The following is a 20,269-nucleotide window of genomic DNA, read 5'->3' on the forward strand; positions in this document are numbered from 1 at the left end:
TAACGATCTGTATACACGAACACCAACTAACCACGAAACGACACGACCAGCTATCCTTAGTAGCCACACACACAGATGACAAGCAACATGAATTCGACTGGGACAACACTACCATTATAGGGCAAGCCAAACAGAGAACAGCCAGGGAATTCCTAGAGGCATGGCACTCATCCACAGACTCTATCAACAAACACATCGACCTGGACCCAATATACTGGCCACTACAGCGGACAGCTGGAACTGACAACCGGAAGCAGCAGAGACAGGCCACTATAAATGCCGGAGGAAACAGCACAGAAGCGCTTCACAGGAGGCTCCCAAGCACTGAGGATGTCACCTAGACAGGGGACGAAACATTTGCAAGACAAATTCCCGACTCGGCGAACAGAACCACAACATCGTCATTAGCTTATTTTTCTGCAATGTTGGCTCTCCTCTTAGTACATGATATAAGCTCATGAGGGAGAGGTTGATTGAAGCTGACCTAATACTTTCTGTACTGACTGTGTGGCGGATGAACAATAAGAGGCTGTTTCCCCGGGCACAGGCAGGAACGGGTGAGCTGGATTGGTTTTGAGCATACAACTGTCTAAGTATGTCCGTGATGTGAAGGTGCACATGTTGGACTGGGGTGGACAAGGTCAGAAGTCACATGACACCAAGTTATAGTCCAACAGATTTATTTGAAATCACAAGCTTTCAGAGCACTGCTCCTTTGTTAGGTGAAGTCCTGACTGTACCTGACCAAGGAGCAGCGCTCCTAAAGCTTGTGCTTTCAAATAAACCTGTTGGACTATAACTTGATGACGTGTGACTTCTGACAAAGTATATCTGCATTTGCAGCATCTGCAGGTTGGAGGCAAGCTCACAGACTGATCCAGAATGAGAAGAAAATGTGAAAAATTCAGTTGGTGAATGTTTCCAGTTTTAAATTGCATCAAGCAAACTGATTTTCCCAGTTTCCAGATGACTAGCAGTTAAATCTTAAAAAGAGTCTGAGACAGTATTTTTTTTGGATAGTTTTCTTTTACACAGAGAGAAACAAATGTAGAATAACTTTATTTCTCAAGCATGGAGGCTATAGTTCATCAAACTCATTTCCAGGAGTCTGTTGCTGCCAGATTAGGGATTGATTTTGAAAGCAGCAGTTATTTTAGGTTTCGTCCTTGTGGGAAAGATCAGATGAACTGCTATCAGATGGATCGCAGATGATCTAACTAGATCAGTGGGTATTTCAAGGGGGCGGAATGTTGGGTCTGGTGTTTCCTCTCAGTGTTTTGCCTGTAGACTAACTCTCGCTTTGCACTCAAGTGATTAATGAAGAGATGGAGCATAGGTAGGGATTGGGCCTTACTGGAAGTGATGCAGTAGCTGTTATTGGAAAAATACTTTGTTTTCAGGCCATAAACAGCCCAGCACAATTGCACAATGCAATCTCAATCTGTTATACATGTGGCTAGAACATTCAGAGGGCAATTAGTCACAGTTCATATTCTATCACCAAAGGCGAGGTAACGATAGTGTTTATACACATTCCTGGGATGTGTGTATTCCTGGCTATGCCAGTATATATTCCCCATCCATAATTGCCCTGAAGAAGATGGTAGTGAGCTGACTTCTTGAACCACTCTAGTATTTGGCTATGGGTACACTCACAGTTAGAGAAAGGAGTTCCAGGACTTTGAAACAGTGAAGAAATATCAATATAGTGCCATGTCAAGATGGTGTGAGGCTTGAAAGGGATTTTGTTCATGGTGATGTCCCCACGAAACTGCTGCCCTTTTAGTTCTAGGTGATAGAGGTTACTAGTTTGGAAGTTTGCTATCGTAGGAGCCTTCATGAGAGACCACAATGCATCTTGTAGGCAGTGCATACTGCTCTAACTATGTATCAGTGGTGATGGGAGTGAATTGGTGGGTGGCACGGTGGCACAGTGGCACAGTGGTTAGCATTGCTGCCTTACAGCACCAGAGACCCGGGTTCAATTCCCGCCTCAGGCGACTGACTGTGTGGAGTTTGCACGTTCTCCCCGTGTCTGCATGGGTTTCCTCCCGGTACTTCGTTTCCTCCCACAGTCCAAAGATGTGCAGGTCAGGTGAATTGGCCATGCTAAATTGCCCGTAGTGTTAGGCAAGGGGTAAATGTAGGGATATGGGTGGGTTGTGCTTCGGCGGGTCGGTGTGGACTTGTTGGGCCGAAGGGCCTGTTTCCACACTGTAAGTAATCTAATCTGAATGTTGAAGCAGATGGATAAGCAATCAAGTGGACTATTTTGTCCTGAATGGTATTGAGTTTTTTTTATGTTCTTGGAGCTAGATCAATCCAGCCAAGTGGAGCATATTCCATCAGACTCCTGGACTATGGGCAGGGAGAAAGGAGAAAGGAGGCAGGTTACCAGCCGTAGAATCCATCATCTCTAACCTGCTCTTGTATCCACAATACTTGTGCAGCTAGTCCAGTTCAGATTCTGGTCAATGGTATGCACCCCACCGCCGCCACCAACTCCCCCCTCCTCCCAACTCCCCAGGAATATCAAGGGGTGATGGTTACATTTTCTTTAATTGCCTGTTCTGAGTAAGAGTCACCGGACCTGAAATATTAACTCTGATTTCTCTTCACAGATGCTGCCAGACCTGCTGAGCTTTTCCAGCAATTTCTGTTTTTGTTATTGCCTGGCAGTTGTGAATGTCAATTACCAGTTATCAGCCTAAGCCTGGATTTTTCCAGAACTACATACACATCCCCACCCCTGACCTAATAGTGGAGAAAAGGTCATTGATGAAACAGTTCAAGATGGTTGGGCCAGAATCACAACTCTGACATGTCCTAAAGCTGAGATGTTTGACCAACAACAAACATAATCATCATCCTTTGAGCCAGCTATGACTCCAATAGCAGGGAATCTCCTGATTCCCATTGACTCCAATTGGTTAGGGCTCCCTCCCTGCTTCATCACGTGATCAAATGCAGCCTTCAGGTTGAAAACAGTCAGTCCTTTTCATGTCACCTTATATCTCTAATTGTTGAAAAGACCATAAAATAGAGAAAAAAAACCTAAAGATCAATTGATAAGTATTGATATGGACCAGACCAAACCCCCTCAAAATATATAAAGGAAATAGGCTAGACCCTAACTTCTTCTTATTTTAAATGAAAGTGTAAGGCGTTGCATTCCAGATGCAATTGGATTAGTCAAACAACTCAACTTTAAGCAAAACGCACTTTATCTTTTCAGTACCATTAAAATGCAGTCAAAATAAAAATAAAAGCAAAGAATTGGCTGGATCATAAGAACATAAGAACTAGGAGCCTGCTCTGCCATTCAATAAGATCATAGCTCATCTAACAGTACCTCCATCAAAATGCTTAACAAAATAATGTACTAACTATTTCTAATTAATTGTTCCAATATTGTAATATCCCTAAACACACTCTTGGCAAAGGCAGATTCAGTAAAATAGATTTGTCTCACATGCAATTCTAGCAACAGGAAGAGAACGCCAGCTTTTAGCTGTAACAGAGGGAGGAATAGAAGCTTCCACATCCTGCTTCAAGATCCCAATAACTAAAGAAATGTAAACCCATGGTTCTGTGGGAGCTTGACCATTCAGACTACTTCTATTGTTCCAACTTCAAAAAAAGTCCAAGATCTCGCAAACTGTTTACTTTATTGGCTTTGAGCAAGCACTCAGTATCTCTGTTGCAACTTTTCTTAAGAAATAAAAGGACAAAATATATTTATTAAAGCCAGAATATTGTCACAGTGTGGACAATATTTTGTTGGTTCATATTGTATGGTAGAATTAAAAGAAAACTTATATTTATAAAGCACTCTTCATGTCTCCAGGGTATCCCAATGCATTTCATATACTTCTGAAGCACAGTAATTGTTAGTCTATCAAATGTGGCATCTAAATTATGCAACCAGCAATGAGATAAATGACCAACTAATCTATTTTTGAAAGAGTGATTGAATACAAGTTCAGCATCTCAATTTGAATACAACAGTAACTTGGGTGGGGTCTAAATAGATTTACATTCTTTTGCTATGGAGAGTTTATGTTATTTGGGATCAATAGCCAATGATGAAGCTCCATAGCTCAATATATTCATTCTCCTGCAGCTTGAAATGTATTGTGAATTTATATGCATTTATGACACCATAGGACTTGCTGAATAATGGACATTGATTTTCAGGGTCATATACCTGTGGTCACAAATTACCTGAATACGTGAACTGACTGTGGCATTACTTTCAATTAGTCTTTGTATTTGCCTGGATAGATGGTGCCCGGATTACCTTATTGGTTCTATATTTCTAACAGCCTGAGCTCTCAGAGGCCTTCCTTGATTTCTTTCCGCTCCAAGGGATAAAGATGTTACCTTCGTCAATCATGGCATCAGTTATTTGCTTTCTGCAAGTACGAACTGCAGAGTAGCCTATCTGCCAGATACCCACTTTAACTGTAGGGAAGGTTCCTGCTGTTTAAAATGAGAATTCTGTTGCGACTTTCACAGCTATGGGAAGAGATGTGTCAGTTATTGAGTTTGCTGGTTAGTCAGCTTGCAGCAGCTGGCATAGCTTCATAATGTCAGATTAAGGTACCAATGAGACTATTTGTACTGCTTACGTTTGCCTATTCAGCTGACAGTAGTTATGTGATTGGAGTAAATGGATTGAATTTGCTGACTGTGATAAAGTCTGGGTTAACTGAAAAATGCTACTTCAGGTAAAACGATCAAGATTCAATATTGTTAAAATACTGTGAATATTAGATTCAAAAACAATCTTTGATTATTTTTGATGAGCAAGTTTCACAGAGATATAACATAATCCTTATTGTTTAAACTTCTGCTCTCCCCCTCCACTTATCTGTGTTCCCTTCCTAAAAATATTGAGATTTGCTGAAGTAAATTCCCTGAGACACTGAACAACTTCTTGTCTAAGTAACCTTATATAAGCTTTGATAGACTATTTATCTACAGTTGGCACTACAGCTGAGCCTGAACCCAACCTCACTCAATATTCATACACACATACTTTCCAGCAGCAAGCAAGCACAGAAACCTTAGCTGCTTTCCCGTTATCGTGCTTCAGCTGAGAATGAGATCAGCTAGCTGCAGTGATCACTGACTTATTAGTCTGACAGCTTGCCATCTTTAGAATTCAGCTGCTCTTTGAAAACTGAGTGGCTGACACCCTTAATGTGTCCCAATTCACTCAGAGTCTTTACAGGCCATTCAGCCCATTTGATCAATGCTGGCTGCTTGAAAGAACTACCAAATTGCAGCAACAAAACCTGTATTTACCTCGTGCCTAGGAAATTATAAAACATCCTAAGACACATCGCACCAGACTTATAATGTGATATTTGGCAAGTAAAACCACACGAGGCAGAATTGTAGAATCTTGGAGGAGGAAAGAGACACAGAGAAGTTTCAGGAGGAGTTTGAAGAATGTCAGTCCTCAGTAACTTGATGTACACCTACCATGATGGAGCAATTAAAATCATACCATACCTTAAGGCCATATCTTGAACTGTATGTGTCTGGTAAAGTCTTCAAAAATAGGGAGAGACCAAATAGGGATTTCAATTCAAAGCAAAAATGAATTTTTTTGAATTGCCATCAAGCTTATGGTTGGTATAATGTAGGAAGTTATTCAATAGCATGTTGGAAGAGTCAATGATAAAAATAACAAAGACATGGATAAATATTTCATTAGTAGATAAGCTCAGATGATGTGCCGTTGTGTAATGCTATGGAATGGAAATTGATGTTTTTGTGATAATGCAGATGTGTGATTGGAAACCCATCTTGAAATCACATATAACTTCTGGGGTGTGAATGATAGCTTAACGTTTGACTGCTCTTAAGGAAAAGATTAGAGTCTGAATAAAAATTATGGACTCAGTTCTTCCAATATTTAATAGGAGGAAATATCTAATCATCTTGTACTGAATGTTGATAACCAGTACAATAATTGAGTGGTTGTGGAAGAGTCTTAAAAGATGGTGGTGACACTGAGCTACATTTCATTAGTGTTCATGTGAAAACCAATCCTGTATTTTTTGGATGATGTGTCTGGGAGGCAGTATGTAGGTAAGAAATAGCAGAGGACTCGAGATATCTTTGGCAGCCACCAGATCTCAGGTGCTGTAGCTGCAAAAATACACATTACAAGAAATAGAGTAACTACAATGAGAATGCTAAGAATTGAACCAGGTGGATGGAGAGGTGTCATCCACAAAACCTCACTACAGAGGAACCTCGACTATCCGTAGGATAGGGATGGGGAGTATTGTGTTCGGTTAATCGAATGCTGGATCATTGATGCTGGATAACATAGTTAGCCAGGCGTCAGGGCCTTGCGATCTTGTTTGGATGATCTGAATGCCGGATAATCGAGGTTCCTCTGTATTGTGTTCCCTACAGCCAAGCCTGGGTCACATATATAGCAAAGAAAGCAATTGTTCTAATAATATCCCCAGGAATCCCACTGCAAATGAAGAAACAACATTTGCTTCTACTCCCTGCCTCTTATTTCATAACCATTTTTGTGCCCCACTTTTCATGTTTCTATTTTCTCAGTAACTCTGTAACGTGGTTCCTTATCAATATCTTTTGAAAATACAGGTGTGAAGTATCTACTGCATTTCCTACAAAGAACTCAAACATGTTAACTGAATATGATTTGCCTTACATACATGCTGGCTGTTTCTTGATCTCTAACCTGTGTTTCTCCAGCTGAAAAATAATTTCATCCTTGACAAACATCTCTAGTGTTTTTTCTAAGTTTTAAATGATCAGTAATACAAAAACAAACATGTTTTGATTAGAGTGTAGGTGAGTTTCCTAATATAATTTCACATTCTTGATATGTTTAGTTCAATTTAAACTTTGTTGTCCTCAGGAAAGAACAAACCTGATGAAATTTGTAGCCAACAGCGTGTAAGACTTGAAAAATGGATTGTATGGAATATCATTCCCTCGCAGGTTGAACAGCCCTAGATAAAAAATTCAGACAAGTTTATTTTAATCAATATGATTTGCACAATTATTAAAACTGTATTTTAAAAAGTTGGTACATATTGATTTCTGTCAGGAATACTCCCAGGAAATGATATTACTTCTTCATTGCCCTGCGAATTTACAAACAAACAATATATCATGCAGGTCACTTCCTGACATCCTGGTGACAGACGTCACGTCTTCATTCTGCTGCAGTCCACTATATGACATGCATTTGAGCAACTATGGCTGGTTTCCGAATGATAATTCCTGAGCACTGCCTACACACATGGGCAGTAGCATTCATTACAGCCACAAGGAATGTCATGGAATGGACTGTTGTGGTATTTAATTGACAAATCCATTGCAGAGGAATCTCTGGAGTAATCCTGAGTGTGCATTGAGATTTGTAGCTCTCTGCTGCACAACCTTACCATTATGAATGCATAGCCCTTCTATCAGGTATATAGGCTGATAGGCAGAAGGACTAGGGGAAGGGTAGTGGTAACCACCCAGGTCCTTTCCATTTGGAACATCAACAATCACCTCTTCTGACTTCAATGACACTAAATGTCACTTGTGTCTCTGGTCATCCATTTGGTGAAAAAGCAAAAATAGAAGTCACTACAAAATGGACACTCCAAACTATATTTAAAAATTAATGTCATATTGCATGCAAACCTCAACTCATCATCCTTGTGCATTTGGATGCTGCCTGTTTTCTCAAAACCTTTACATGCCTTAGTGCTCCAACATGGTGCCAAATATTGGCCAAGGCAGGACTGGTGAAAGGTTTCTCATTTCAAAGAGGAAGACTGGAAATAGTCTTGCAGGATGCTGTCCAGCAGTTTTACTCCTAGAATGGTCCACCTCAGATTGTACCACATTGACATGGGTAGCAGCAGTCTGGCTGATTGGCTAAAAGGCAATAGCCAGAAAGGTGGGAGTGTAAATGCTCAGTGAGGACAGCAGTTACCTGCTCCACAATGTCACTGCATCTCTCCAGGGCTGCTACTCAAAATCTCTAGTCATCTGTTGAAGATTGCTGGACAGCCTGTAAACCTCTTCAATTATTGATATGTGTAGCCATGATGGCAATAGTTTGAACTTGAGTAATGGTAAGATAACCACTTATGCTTTCAATGTGAGCTTCCACTGCAGATGCTGCTAGTAAGCCAGCCTTTAAGATGCCAGTATCTAAGCTGAGATTGTGAGAATGAATGAGATTGCTCCTTTTCATCACTGTGTTCCAGTTCTTCCACTGCTGGATCAGTTGACTGATCTAGAGTATTTGAAAGAAGAAAGGCACAAGGGTAGAGTTCTGGTGGAATGGATAGTGGAAAAGTAAGGAATAGATGCTTACACTATCTTATAAATCAGAAGAAATTATGACAAGTAGGAGTTGGGATGGAGGAGGAGATTGAAGCATATTGCCATTGTCAATGCTTCTAGCAATACCTCTGAACATGGCCTCACCTAAGCTGTTCTTACAATGCCCAGAAACATCTTGTCCAATGGAGTGAGTACATTTCCCTACTAGTTGGGTGCTGTTGGTTCTGGTTATATGTCATCTTTGTCCTGTGACCCTTCTATATCAAATGTGATGCAATGCTTTTCAGCAGCTTTCAGCTGTTTCTTGATAGTTGATTCAAACAAATTGGTGCAGACTAGTATCCGGGGTGTTTAGGACCTCAGGAGGAGGCTGAGCTAAATCATCAACTTGGCATTTCTCCAGCTCTTTGCTTCCTCTACTCGACCCCCCACATGTTCCATAGCACAAAGATGACTAGAACCCTTACAGTCCCAACCAAGGCCTTCTGGATTTGAACCACCAGTCCCCTCCAACTTTATCAACTCAACTTAACTCTTCAACTGCTTCCATAAACTCAAACAGAGCAAGCCTTCAAGCTATTGATTTTACTTTATAAATAGAAGGGATTCCTTCCTCCATTCTGTTCAGCTGAACGTGTTTAAGAGATTATGTTACCTAAATCACTGAGCTCAAATCAGTGTTATATATTGATGGATTTCATACTTTGAATGTTTCTGGTGCACTTTCTAAATACACCATGTGATCACATTCTTATTAAGATAGCCATCATGCAGGCTGACCCAGCTTTGTACACTAGAAAGGTATCTGTAGTTTTGAAACACTATACGCTACATAATCCAATCTCAGGAAACAAACAATCCGCAGCCAAATTCAATTATTCAATTTTGCTAAGAAAATCTTAATTTTAAATAAATATCTAATTCCCTTTTTGTATGCTATTTTATCTTAATGATTTACTAACTAAAACAGAGATTAAAATGATCCTTCAAAAGGAATAGCTCTTACATGCAGTTTCATCCAATGCAGAGATCAATACTGCAGTTGGCTGATAAAGGTTTTCCTTCATCTGTGCACGGATTTCTTTTACCTTCATTTGCCATGTTCTTTCTGTAATACAACATATAGATTAAAAACTGCCATCCTCTGACACAGTAAATTTATTGAGATTTCTTTTAAGATGAATTTACAAATGCAGAAGGACAGTTGTTCTTGACAGAATCACAGAATTTTACAGCGCAGGAGACTGCCATTCAGTTCATTTTGTCTGCACCAGCTCTTCAAACAAACATCTTTCTTTAGAAGGATTCATCTTAAGTTTATTTTTAATGACAAGGTCATACGGTAAACACTTACGAGGGAGGCTGTTTGTGCCATCAGAGCATAACAGATAGAGACAAGAAGTTGTAAGCCATTTTTTTCAAAGGTTGTTCCATGTGTGGATTGCTTTTTCTGTGAAGATACTTTGCTGACACAAACCTTCAGTTTCATTTTCTGCTCTTCTTATATCCTCCTGGTTTATTGTCAGTACTGCTACAGATTTATCTGCTTTAGGGAAGGCAGTTTGGTTGTGGAATGTTATCAAAGACTTGCAAATTAATCATGGGTCAGAAACAGAGCCTTTGGTCCAACTCATCCATGCCGACCGGATATTCTAAATTAATCTAGTCCCGTGTGCCAGCATTTGGCCCATATTCCTCGAAACCTTCCTATTTATATACCCATCCAGATGCCTTTTAAATGTTGTAATTATACCAGCCTCCACCACTTCCTCTAGCAGCTCATTCCATACACACACCACCATCTGTATGAAAATGTTGCCCCTTAGGTCCTTTTTAAATCTTTCCCCTCTCACCTTAAACCTCTGCCCTCTAGTTCTGGACTCCAGTACCCTGGAGAAAAGACCTTGACTATGTACCCCATCCATGCAACGCATACTTTTACTAACTTCTATAAAGCTCCAGGGTAAAACAAACCCAGTCTATTCAGCCTCTCCTTTTGCTCAAACCCTCCAACCTGGCAACATCCTTGAAAATCTTTTCTGAACACTTTCAAGTTTTATAACATCTCTCCTATTGCAGGGAGACCAGAATTGAATGCAGTATTCCAGAAGTAGCCTAATCAATGTCTTGTACAGCTGCAACATGACCTCCCAATTCCTATACTCAGTACACTGACCAATAAAGGCAAGCGTATCAAATGCTTTCTTCACTAGTTGCCTGCAACTCCACTTTTGAGGAACTCTGACCCTGTACTCCAAAGTCTCTTTGTTTGGCAATACTCTCCAGGGCCTTGCCATTAAGTGTATAAGTCCTGCACTGATGTGCCCTACCAAAATGTAGCACCTCACATTTATCTAGATTAATTTCCATCTGCCACTCCTCAACCCATTGGCCATCTGATCAAGGTCCCACTGCAGAGTCGGCTAGGCTTCCTTGCTGTCCACTACACCTCCAATTTTGGTGTCATCTGAAAACTTATGAACAATACCTCCTATATTCACATCCAAATTATTTATCTGAAGGATGAAGAGCAGTGGATCCAACACCGGCCAACGTAGCACACTGCTGGTCACAGGCCTCCGGTCTGAAAAGCACTCTCCACCAACACCCTCTGTCTCCTACCTTAAAGCCAATTTTGTATCCAAAAGGTGGATCTCCCTGTATTCCATGTGATCTAAATTGTTAAGCAGTCTACCATTCAGAACCCGGTTGAATGCCTTACTCAAGTCTATATAGCCAATGTCTACTGCTCTACCTTCATTAAACCTCTTTGTCATTTCTTCAAAAAACTCAATCAAGTAAATAAACTAAATTAAAATTGTGCTCATGATTATTCTACACAATGAAGAAAACAGCGCCTCTTAATTGTTACCTTACATGTCCTTCCAAAAGATTTTCTCACAGTTACTTAGCTAATCATAAATTTTGTAAGTGAACTAAATAGTAAATCTACTCATTATAAGGAAATTTAAAGTTGAGTTGCAGCAGTTCTGGTCATTTTGAAATTTTACCCTCAGATTTTTGTACTGGAGTCAATGCAGGATGCAGTGGGATGTCCTCTATAATTAAGGTGCTCCAGGTTATGCCTAAAGTTAGCCTTCTTAAAAAGAAAGGCAAAGAGCAATTGTATAATTTCTCCCCAAATACAAACTTGCAAGAAACAAAATCCATCTACACTATAATTTCCTGTAAATTTAAGAGAACTAATTTACCAAAGAACTCATCTGGCACTTTGAAAATATCGTCGGTAGGGTTTGGTGGGTGGTCCCCTACCCAGATAATATCCACTAAATTCTTTTCTTCAGCAACAAATTGTCGATTGCCTTGATGCAATGGATTTTTGTAACTTTCCCACTCCCCTATTTAAAAACAAAAGCACAGCAGAAATTAGAATGCATTTACCCATTGAGATGGTATATTTGCAGAATAGTCAATGTCTTACTGGTAGAAATAGTAAATGCTTGACAGCATCTTGTCAGGTCAAAACTCTTTTATGCATTGGGCTACTGTAATCGCACAGTAACTGTCTTTACAAAAGCAAACATCGCAGCCATCCTGTGTCAGCAGCGTTCCACAAAGAAAGAGAATTGAAATTAATCTTTCCTCGTGGAATTCTGCAAGGCAAGAAATTTTATCATGACACTAGGAATACATCCTGCTAGTCTTTGAAGAATTGCATAAAGTATTTAATGGCCATCTGAATCAGTAGTTGAAATCACATTGTAAAAATTCATTTGAATTTCAACATCATTCACTTCAACAAAAAGCCTCATCCTAATTGTAACATTTTAAGACAATAGCAATTAAAGATCTGCATCATATATTCATACATTCAAATTTGATGTTATCCCCTAAATTTTGTATAACATGTTCCAGCAAGATTATTGGATAGTAAATATAATAGGAATTTTGGATGTTTTTACCTCATTGACTATGATTATGTAAGTTGGAAATTCCCTCACTCACTCTTCTGGGTTTGGTGAGCTGTGGTTAATCATCGTTTTCTCCCTTGTGTTCAGTTTTATTTTGCTGTGCCAGTTATCATGTAATTCCAATATATTCTGAATGTCCTACAATCCTTCAAGAAATTCCTGCTTGAATTTGGGGGACAGAGTGGGAATCTCCCCTGACGATAATGCCCTCCTCTCCTCCATTATGCTTATTGATCACAAGTCTAACATTCTCATACAAACCCCAATATTTTAGTAATTCCTGCTGGAAAACCCCAAAATGCCCCATCTGTTAGATGCCTGTCCATATTACATCCATAACTTCTAATACTTTGCCTGTTCCCCTTTACAATTTTTATTCATCTGTTACCTTCCTTCAGCAGGTCTGACAGCATCTTTGGAGAGAGAAAAGCAGTTAACATTATGGGTCAGATCAGCCTCTTCAATTCTGACAAATAGTCATACTCAAACTGGAATGTTAGCTTTGCTTCTCTTTCCACAGATGCTTCCAAATCTGCTAAGCATTTCCAGCACTTTATTTCAGATTTCTCACATCTGCAGCAATTTTGCTTTTGTGTTATCCTCCAGAAGAGGATACAAACAGTTCATTAACTTCATGAACAACTTCCACCCTGACCTCAAGTTCACCTGGACCATCTCGGACACCTCCATCCCCTCCTGGACCTCTCCATCTCCATTTCCTCAACACATGACTCAACATAGACATCGACTTCAAACCCACTGACTCCCTCGGCTATCTGCACTACACCTCCTCCCACCCTGCCTCGTGCAAAAACATTATCCCTTACTCCCAATTCCTCTGCCTTTTCCTCATCTGCTGCCAGGAGGACCAATTCCACCATAGAACATCCAAGATGGCCTCTTTCTTCAAGGACTGCCTTTCCCCTCCCATGTGGTCAACAATGCCCTCCAGTGTATCTCCTCCCTTCCCGCACCTCCGCCCATGAACCACACCCCTCCAATCGCAGCAAGGACAGAAGCCCCTTGGTCCTTACCTTCCACCCCACCAACCTCTGGATATAACGCATCATCCTCCACTATTTCCGGCACCTATGAACAGACTCCAGCACCAGAAATATATTTCCCTCCCCACTGCGATCTGCGTTCTGCAGAGACTATTCCTTCTGCAGCTTCCTTGTTAGATCCATGTCCCCACAAATCCACCCTTTACTCCCAGCATCTTCCCCTGGTACCGCAAGAGGTGTAACACCTGCACCCAGACCTCCCCCCTCACCTCCATCCAAGGCCCCAAAGGATCCTTTCACATCAGGCAGAGATTTTCCTGCACCTCGCACACGTCATGTACTGTATCCATTGCTCCTGATTTGGTCTCCTCCACATTAGGGAGACAGGACGCCAACTTACAGAGGGTTTCAGAGAACATCTCTGGAACATCCATACTGAACAACCCTACTGCCCTCTGGCTGAACACTTCAACTCCCCCTCCCACTCCTTTAAGGACACGCAAGTCCTGGGCCTCCTCCACCACCACATTTCGAGTCACTGGACGCCTGGAGGAAGAATGCCTCACCTTCCACTTTGGGACACGACAACCACATGGGATCAATGGTGGATTTCACCAGTTTCCTCATCTTCCCTCCCCCCCACCCTATCCCAGGTCCAACCCTCCAACTCAGCACCGCCCTCTTGAACTGCCCTACCTGTCCACTTCTTTCCCACCTATCCTCACCACCCTCTACTCCGACCTATCACCATCACCCCCCATCTTCTGCTACCTATTGCATTCCCAGCTATCTTCCGCCCTGCCCGAATCCCTCCCATTTATCTCTCAGGCCCCTTGATCCTCCCCCACATTCCTGATTAAGAGCTAATGCTTGAAACGTGGACTCTGCTGCTCCTCGGATGCTGTCTAACCGGCTGTGCTTTTCCAGCACCACACATTTTGACTCTGGCTCATCACCTCCCTTACTCCTCTCTCACTCTCCTAGAACAGTAACATTTATTAAGCTACACAGTATTGTACGTATCATCTAATTTATTAGAGGCAGTTTCTGACTTATAACTATTCCTTTTTGTAAAATATATATATATATATATATATAAAACCATATCCAGATAAAATTTCGGCAAGGTGCATTCATTACAATCTTAACATTCCCAGCACTTCAAGTGAATTATGACTGGCCCAGACATTCTGATAGTTCGGGAGAGTAATTGGAGCTGTGCAGGTTAGTATTGTGAGTTAGGACTCTGCAGATTCCTCAGCATTGCTGGTTCTGAGGGAATTGTCTTGACAATTGAAATTTCTGATGGCAATTACCCTTTGTCTGAAACTTTCTGAAAGAATCAATTAAAGTCAGAAAATTCAGCGGATTTTGATGCACATAAGATCCATTGTTAGATTAAATCTTGCTCTAAATTCTGAGTAATATTAAATCAAACTCCCAATTCACCATTGATACCAACCACTGTACCTATCCCAACTAAGTTAGACTGCCCCTGTTTTGTTCAACTCACTTGACCCTTGACAACTATGCTGCTGAACTAATCCAAATCCAGAACCATCGTAATTGGCCCTCCCCTGTCTCAACACCCACCTCCATTGCCTTGCTCTTCCAGGACCCCAAACCCCAGCTGACTTGAATATAAGTTGGTAATTTTAAAGTTAACCAGTGTTTTTGATTCTATTTGAAATATCTGGGCCATGAAATTTACAGTGAGTGAAATAACTAGGTGTGAGCCAGAGAGAGAGAGTGCCAGAATAATGCTGCTGCTAGCACATCTGGGAACATTTCTCATGCACCAATAGTGCCACATGCTGGAATTTCACTGCAAGCATTTATAAAAAGCACCGATTGAATTAATATTAAATTTATAAGAATAATAGGAAGATTACAATGGCAGTGAGAATGTGACACTTACTTGTGTTCCTTGCCATTGGGTAAAATGAGCAGTCAAGAAAATATATTCACCACCAAACAAAATATATTCAATATCAAACCTTGGGCTCTAAAACTGGATTATTGCAGAAGGGCAACACTGCAGGTGAGATTGTAAGTGTTAAAGAATTGTTCTGGTTAGAGGTCTTTGGATAAAACTGAATTAGAATTTGAGATTGCACTAAATCGTGATGTAGTTATGGTGCTGATTCTCAGAGTAAGAAGACCAGAAAAATCTTGTAAATAATGTTTCCTTACCAATGGAAAAGACAAAAGGGTCAGCAGCGACTATATCTCCTTCCCTTGTTTCATTCAAAATCCAGTCTATAATTGTTGCTAAGAGAAACAACATATGTTTAGAAAAATAAATGCAGTCAAAATAATGTTGGATCATTAAGTCTATCACTACTGTTAAGACTCACTTTCCCCTTTGTTGAGCTCCCAGTTGCAATCCATTTGACGTTCAGCTTGAATCCAGTAACGTCCATCGGTCCAGAGTGCAGCCTTCATCTTACTGACTACGGCAGTACCTATGGAACAATTAGGTGGCCACATTTTACCAGGGATGCTCTTTATTTCTCTTTGAATTGCACCTAAAAAGTGGCTTTTTCCCAAATTGATAGTGAAGGATTTTGAATTATTTTATTTGGATTAGAAGCTCTGAATTACTTCATGGAGAGCAAAATTTTGCAAACAAGCAAAATAACAAAAATAAAGCATGAACAATTGTTAAATTTGATCGAAATCGAAAGGTATACTGACAAACCTGACCAAGTGAATGCATCGTATTGTAACTTTAAATGATTGAGTAAATGAGTGATTCAAGATTTTCCATACTTTGAGAGACATAATGAACCTGCATTTAGATAATTCCCTAAATACATCTGGAGTTGAAGTCAAAGATCAGCCATGATAGTATTGTATGATGGAGCAGACTTGTTAGGCCATATCGTCTACTCCTGCAGGGCATCACCAAATGATTTATAGCCTGTGATGCATTCCGGAATTGCAGTAATTGTAATAATGTGAGAAGCATAGCTGTCAATTTGTACAGAGAAGACCACACAAACAAGAAGAAAGGAACATGGGAAATAGTAGCAGGAATAGTCTATATTTGAGTTTGCTTGGCTAGTTAGTTAGAACGTGGCTGATCAGTAAGTAATTAGGAAGGCAAATGATATGGCCTTCGTTGTAAGAGGAAGTGAATATAAGAACAAGGAAGTACTATTGCAGCTGTATATAGCTTTGATAGAATCATGCCTGGTAAATTGTATTCAGTTATAGTCTCTGTACCTAAGAAAGAATTGAGGGAATACAAAGAATTTTCACCAGATTCATTCCTGGAACGGAAAGCCTGTCATATATGGAGAGGTTGCATTAATTGGGTCTGTATTCACCAAAGTTTAGAAGAATAAAAGGGGACTTTTACTGAAATATTTACCATGCTGATCAAATTCTGACCGTTTGTAGACAACTGATCTATTCTGGCTGTTGATTGTCTTAGTGTGTATTACAAGAGCAGGAGACATTACAAGAAAGGAACCATCATTCTGGCTAGTCAAGCATTCACTGGGCTAGCTGTGCCATTCAATCTGATAGCTCAGCATCCTTTGGGAATAGAAGGCTGTGTGTGCATTCATTTACCCACTCAAGAGAAGTATGCTCATCCTTGCTTGCAGCAGGTGAATACTGAGAACTGAACTCTTCCTATGCAGCCTAAGGTTGCTTGTTATCAATGTTTCAATGTTGGATGGAGGTGAGGGGGGAGGTCAGGGTGCAGGTGTTACACCTCTTTCCAAACAGCTCAGACAGGAATATTCCCAATGGAAATTCAATCAATCCTAATTGATACTAATAGATGTTTTTGAAACATCCTAATAGATGTTTTTGAAGGCAATATTAGACATTTATACTTTGATTCATCTTTCTGGTATATGAGTTACCAATTTTTTTAAAAATCCTAATTGATACAATTAGGACTTTTAAAAAACTTGGTAACTCATATACCAGAAAGATGAATCAAAGTATAAATGTCTAATATTGCCTTCAAAAACATCTATCCCTATATTATTTTAATTATCAAATGAGTTTCCATCTATTCACCAGTTCTGTGTAAATCTGGATACTAAAGTGTAATTCAGACAGCATCCCTCAGGTAGGGACATCAGAAATTGTGTGCAAGAATCTCAGTATCTAAATAAGGCACCTTCATCTTTCAGACGGAAAGTTTGTGGGCTTCCTTCAAGGACTTTAATGCCAGAAGTATACGAAATAAGGTAGGTGAACTTGCAGCGTGGGTTGGTACCTGGGACTTCGATGTTGTGGCTATTACGGAGACATGGCTAGATCAGGGACAGGATTGGCTGTTGCAGGTTCCAGGGTTTAAATGTTTTAGTAGGGTCAGAGGTGGGGGTAAAAGAGGGGGGGGGGGTGGCTTTGCTTGTCAAAGATAGTATTACAGCGGTGGAAAGGAAGATGGACGAAGATTTGCCATCTGAGGTAGTTTGGGTTGAGGTTAGGAATAGGAGAGGTGAGGTCACCCTGTTAGGAGTCTTTTACAGGCCTCCTAATAGACCTAGAATCGTTGAAGAAAGGATTGTGAAGATGATTCAGGAGAAGAGTGACAGTAATAGGGTGATTGTTATGGGAGACTTTAACTTTCCTGATATTGATTGGGAAAGCTATAGCTCAAGTTCGTTAGATGGGTCAGTGTTTGTGCAATGTGTGCAGGAGAGTTTCCTGACACAACATGTAGATAAGCCAACAAGAGGTGAGGCCATACTGGATTTGGTTCTGGGTAACGAACCAGGCCAGGTATTAGAACTAGAGGTAGGTGAGCACTTTGGGGACAGTGACCACAATTCGGTGATTTTTACTCTCGTGATGGAGAGGGATAAGTGTGTACTCCAGGGCAAGAGTTATAGCTGGGGGCAGGGAAAGTATGATGCGTTGAGGCATGACTTAGGATGTGTGGATTGGAAAAGTAGATTCCAAGGCAAGAGCGTAATTGATATGTGGAACTTGTTCAAGGAGCAACTATTGAGTGTCCTTGATAAGTACGTACCTATCAGGCAGGGAGGAAAGGGTCGTGTGAGGGAGCCGTGGTTTAATAAGGAATTGGAATCCCTTGTTAAATGGAAGAGGGCGGCCTTTGTAAAGATGAGGCGTGAAGGTTCAATAGGGGCGATTGAGAGTTATAAGGTAGCCCGGAAGGACCTGAAGAGAGAGCTAAGAGCAGCAAGGAGGGGACATGAAAGGCCCTTAGTTGGTAGGATTAGGGAAAACCCTAAGGCTTTCTATAGGTATGTTAGGAATAAAAGAATGACTAGGGTAGGAATAGGTCCAATTAAGGATAGTAATGGGAAGTTGCGTGTGGAGGCTGAAGAGATTGGGGAGGCACTGAATGAATACTTTTCGTCAGTATTCACTCAGGAACAGGACATTGTTGTTGATATGAATACTGAGGCACGAATAAGTAGAATGGATGGCTTTGAGATATGTAGAGAAGAGGTGTTGGAAATTCTGGCAAGGGTGAAAATAGATAAGTCCCCTGGGCCTGATGGCATTTATCCTAGGATTCTCTGGGAAGCAAGGGAGGAGATTGCAGAGCCATTGGCCTTGATTTTTGTGTCCTCTTTGTCTACAGGAGTAGTGCCGGAGGACTGGAGGCTAGCAAACGTGGTTCCCTTGTTCAAGAAGGGGAGTAGGGATAATCCTAGTAACTATAGGCCAGTGAGTCTCACTTCTGTTGTGGGCAAAGTCTTAGAGAGAATTGTAAGGGATAGGATTTATGCACATCTGGATAAGAATAATGTGATCAAGGATAGTCAGCATGGTTTTGTGAAGGGCAGGTCGTGCCTCACAAACCTTATTGAATTCTTTGAGAAGGTGACTAAGGAGGTAGATGAGGGGAAAGCGGTAGATGTGGTATATATGGATTTTAGTAAGGCATTTGATAAGGTCCCCCATGGTAGGCTACTGCAGAAAATACAGAGATATGGCATTGAGGGTGAGTTGGAGGTTTGGATTAGGAATTGGCTGGCTGGAAGAAGACAGAGGGTAGTAGTTGATGGCAAAGGTTCATCTTGGAGTGCCGTCACTAGCGGTGTTCCGCAAGGATCTGTTTTGGGACCATTGCTGTTTGTAATTTTTATAAATGACCTGGAGGAAGGGTTAGAAGGTTGGGTGAGCAAGTTTGCGGATGATACGAAAGTCGGAGGAGTTGTAGACAGTGAGGAAGGATGTGGCAGGTTACAGCGGGATATAGAGAAGCTGCAGAGCTGGGCAGAAAGGTGGCAAATGGAGTTCAATGTAGCTAAGTGTGAGGTGATTCACTTTGGTAAGAGTAATAAAAAGATGGGGTACTGGGCTAATGGTCGGATACTTGGTAGTGTGGAAGAGCAGAGGGATCTTGGTGTCCATGTACACAGATCTCTGAAAGTTGCCACCCAGGTAAATAGTGCAGTGAAGAAGGCATATGGCGTACTGGCTTTTATTGGTAGAGGAATTGAGTTCCGGAGTCCTGAGGTCATGCTGCAGTTGTATAAGACTCTGGTGCGGCCGTATCTGGAATATTGTGTGCAGTTTTGGTCGCCATACTATAGGAAGGATGTGGAGGCACTGGAACGGGTGCAGAGGAAGTTTACCAGGATGTTGCCTGGTATGGTAGGAAGATCCTATGAGTAAAGGCTGAGGCACTTGGGGTTGTTTTCATTGGAGAAAAGAAGGTTTAGGGGTGACTTGATAGAGGTGTACAAGATGATTAGGGGGTTAGATAGGGTTGACAGTGAGAACCTTTTTCCACGTATGGAGTCAGCTATTACAAGGGGGCATAGCTTTAAATTAAGGGGGGTTAGATATAGGACTGATGTTAGGGGTAGGTTCTTCACTCAGCGAGTCGTAAGTTCATGGAATGCCCTGCCAGTAGCAGTAGTGGACTCTCCCTCTTTATGGGTATTTAAGCGGGCATTGGATAGGTATATGGAGGATAGTGGGTTAGTGTAGGTTAGGTGGGCTTTGATCGGCGCAACATCGAGGGCCGAAGGGCCTGTACTG

General features: G+C 41.1%; 1 protein-coding gene across 3 annotated transcripts in view; it reads right to left on the reverse strand.

The window, feature by feature from the left end:
• The window catches only part of xpnpep2 (X-prolyl aminopeptidase (aminopeptidase P) 2, membrane-bound), a 79,785-nt gene that overhangs the window by 36,851 nt on the left and 22,665 nt on the right, over window positions 1-20,269 (reverse strand). For all 3 annotated transcript variants that reach the window (XM_072595076.1, XM_072595074.1, XM_072595075.1), the window contains 5 exons: window positions 15,637-15,744; window positions 15,473-15,550; window positions 11,556-11,702; window positions 9,350-9,451; window positions 6,926-7,007 (listed from right to left, as the gene is read on the reverse strand). In XM_072595076.1, the coding sequence (XP_072451177.1) occupies window positions 6,926-7,007; window positions 9,350-9,451; window positions 11,556-11,702; window positions 15,473-15,550; window positions 15,637-15,744 (517 nt within the window). The remainder of the gene's footprint in view (window positions 1-6,925; window positions 7,008-9,349; window positions 9,452-11,555; window positions 11,703-15,472; window positions 15,551-15,636; window positions 15,745-20,269) is intronic.

Source organism: Chiloscyllium punctatum, chromosome 25 (assembly GCF_047496795.1).
Source record: "Chiloscyllium punctatum isolate Juve2018m chromosome 25, sChiPun1.3, whole genome shotgun sequence".
NCBI classification, from domain to species: domain Eukaryota; kingdom Metazoa; phylum Chordata; class Chondrichthyes; order Orectolobiformes; family Hemiscylliidae; genus Chiloscyllium; species Chiloscyllium punctatum.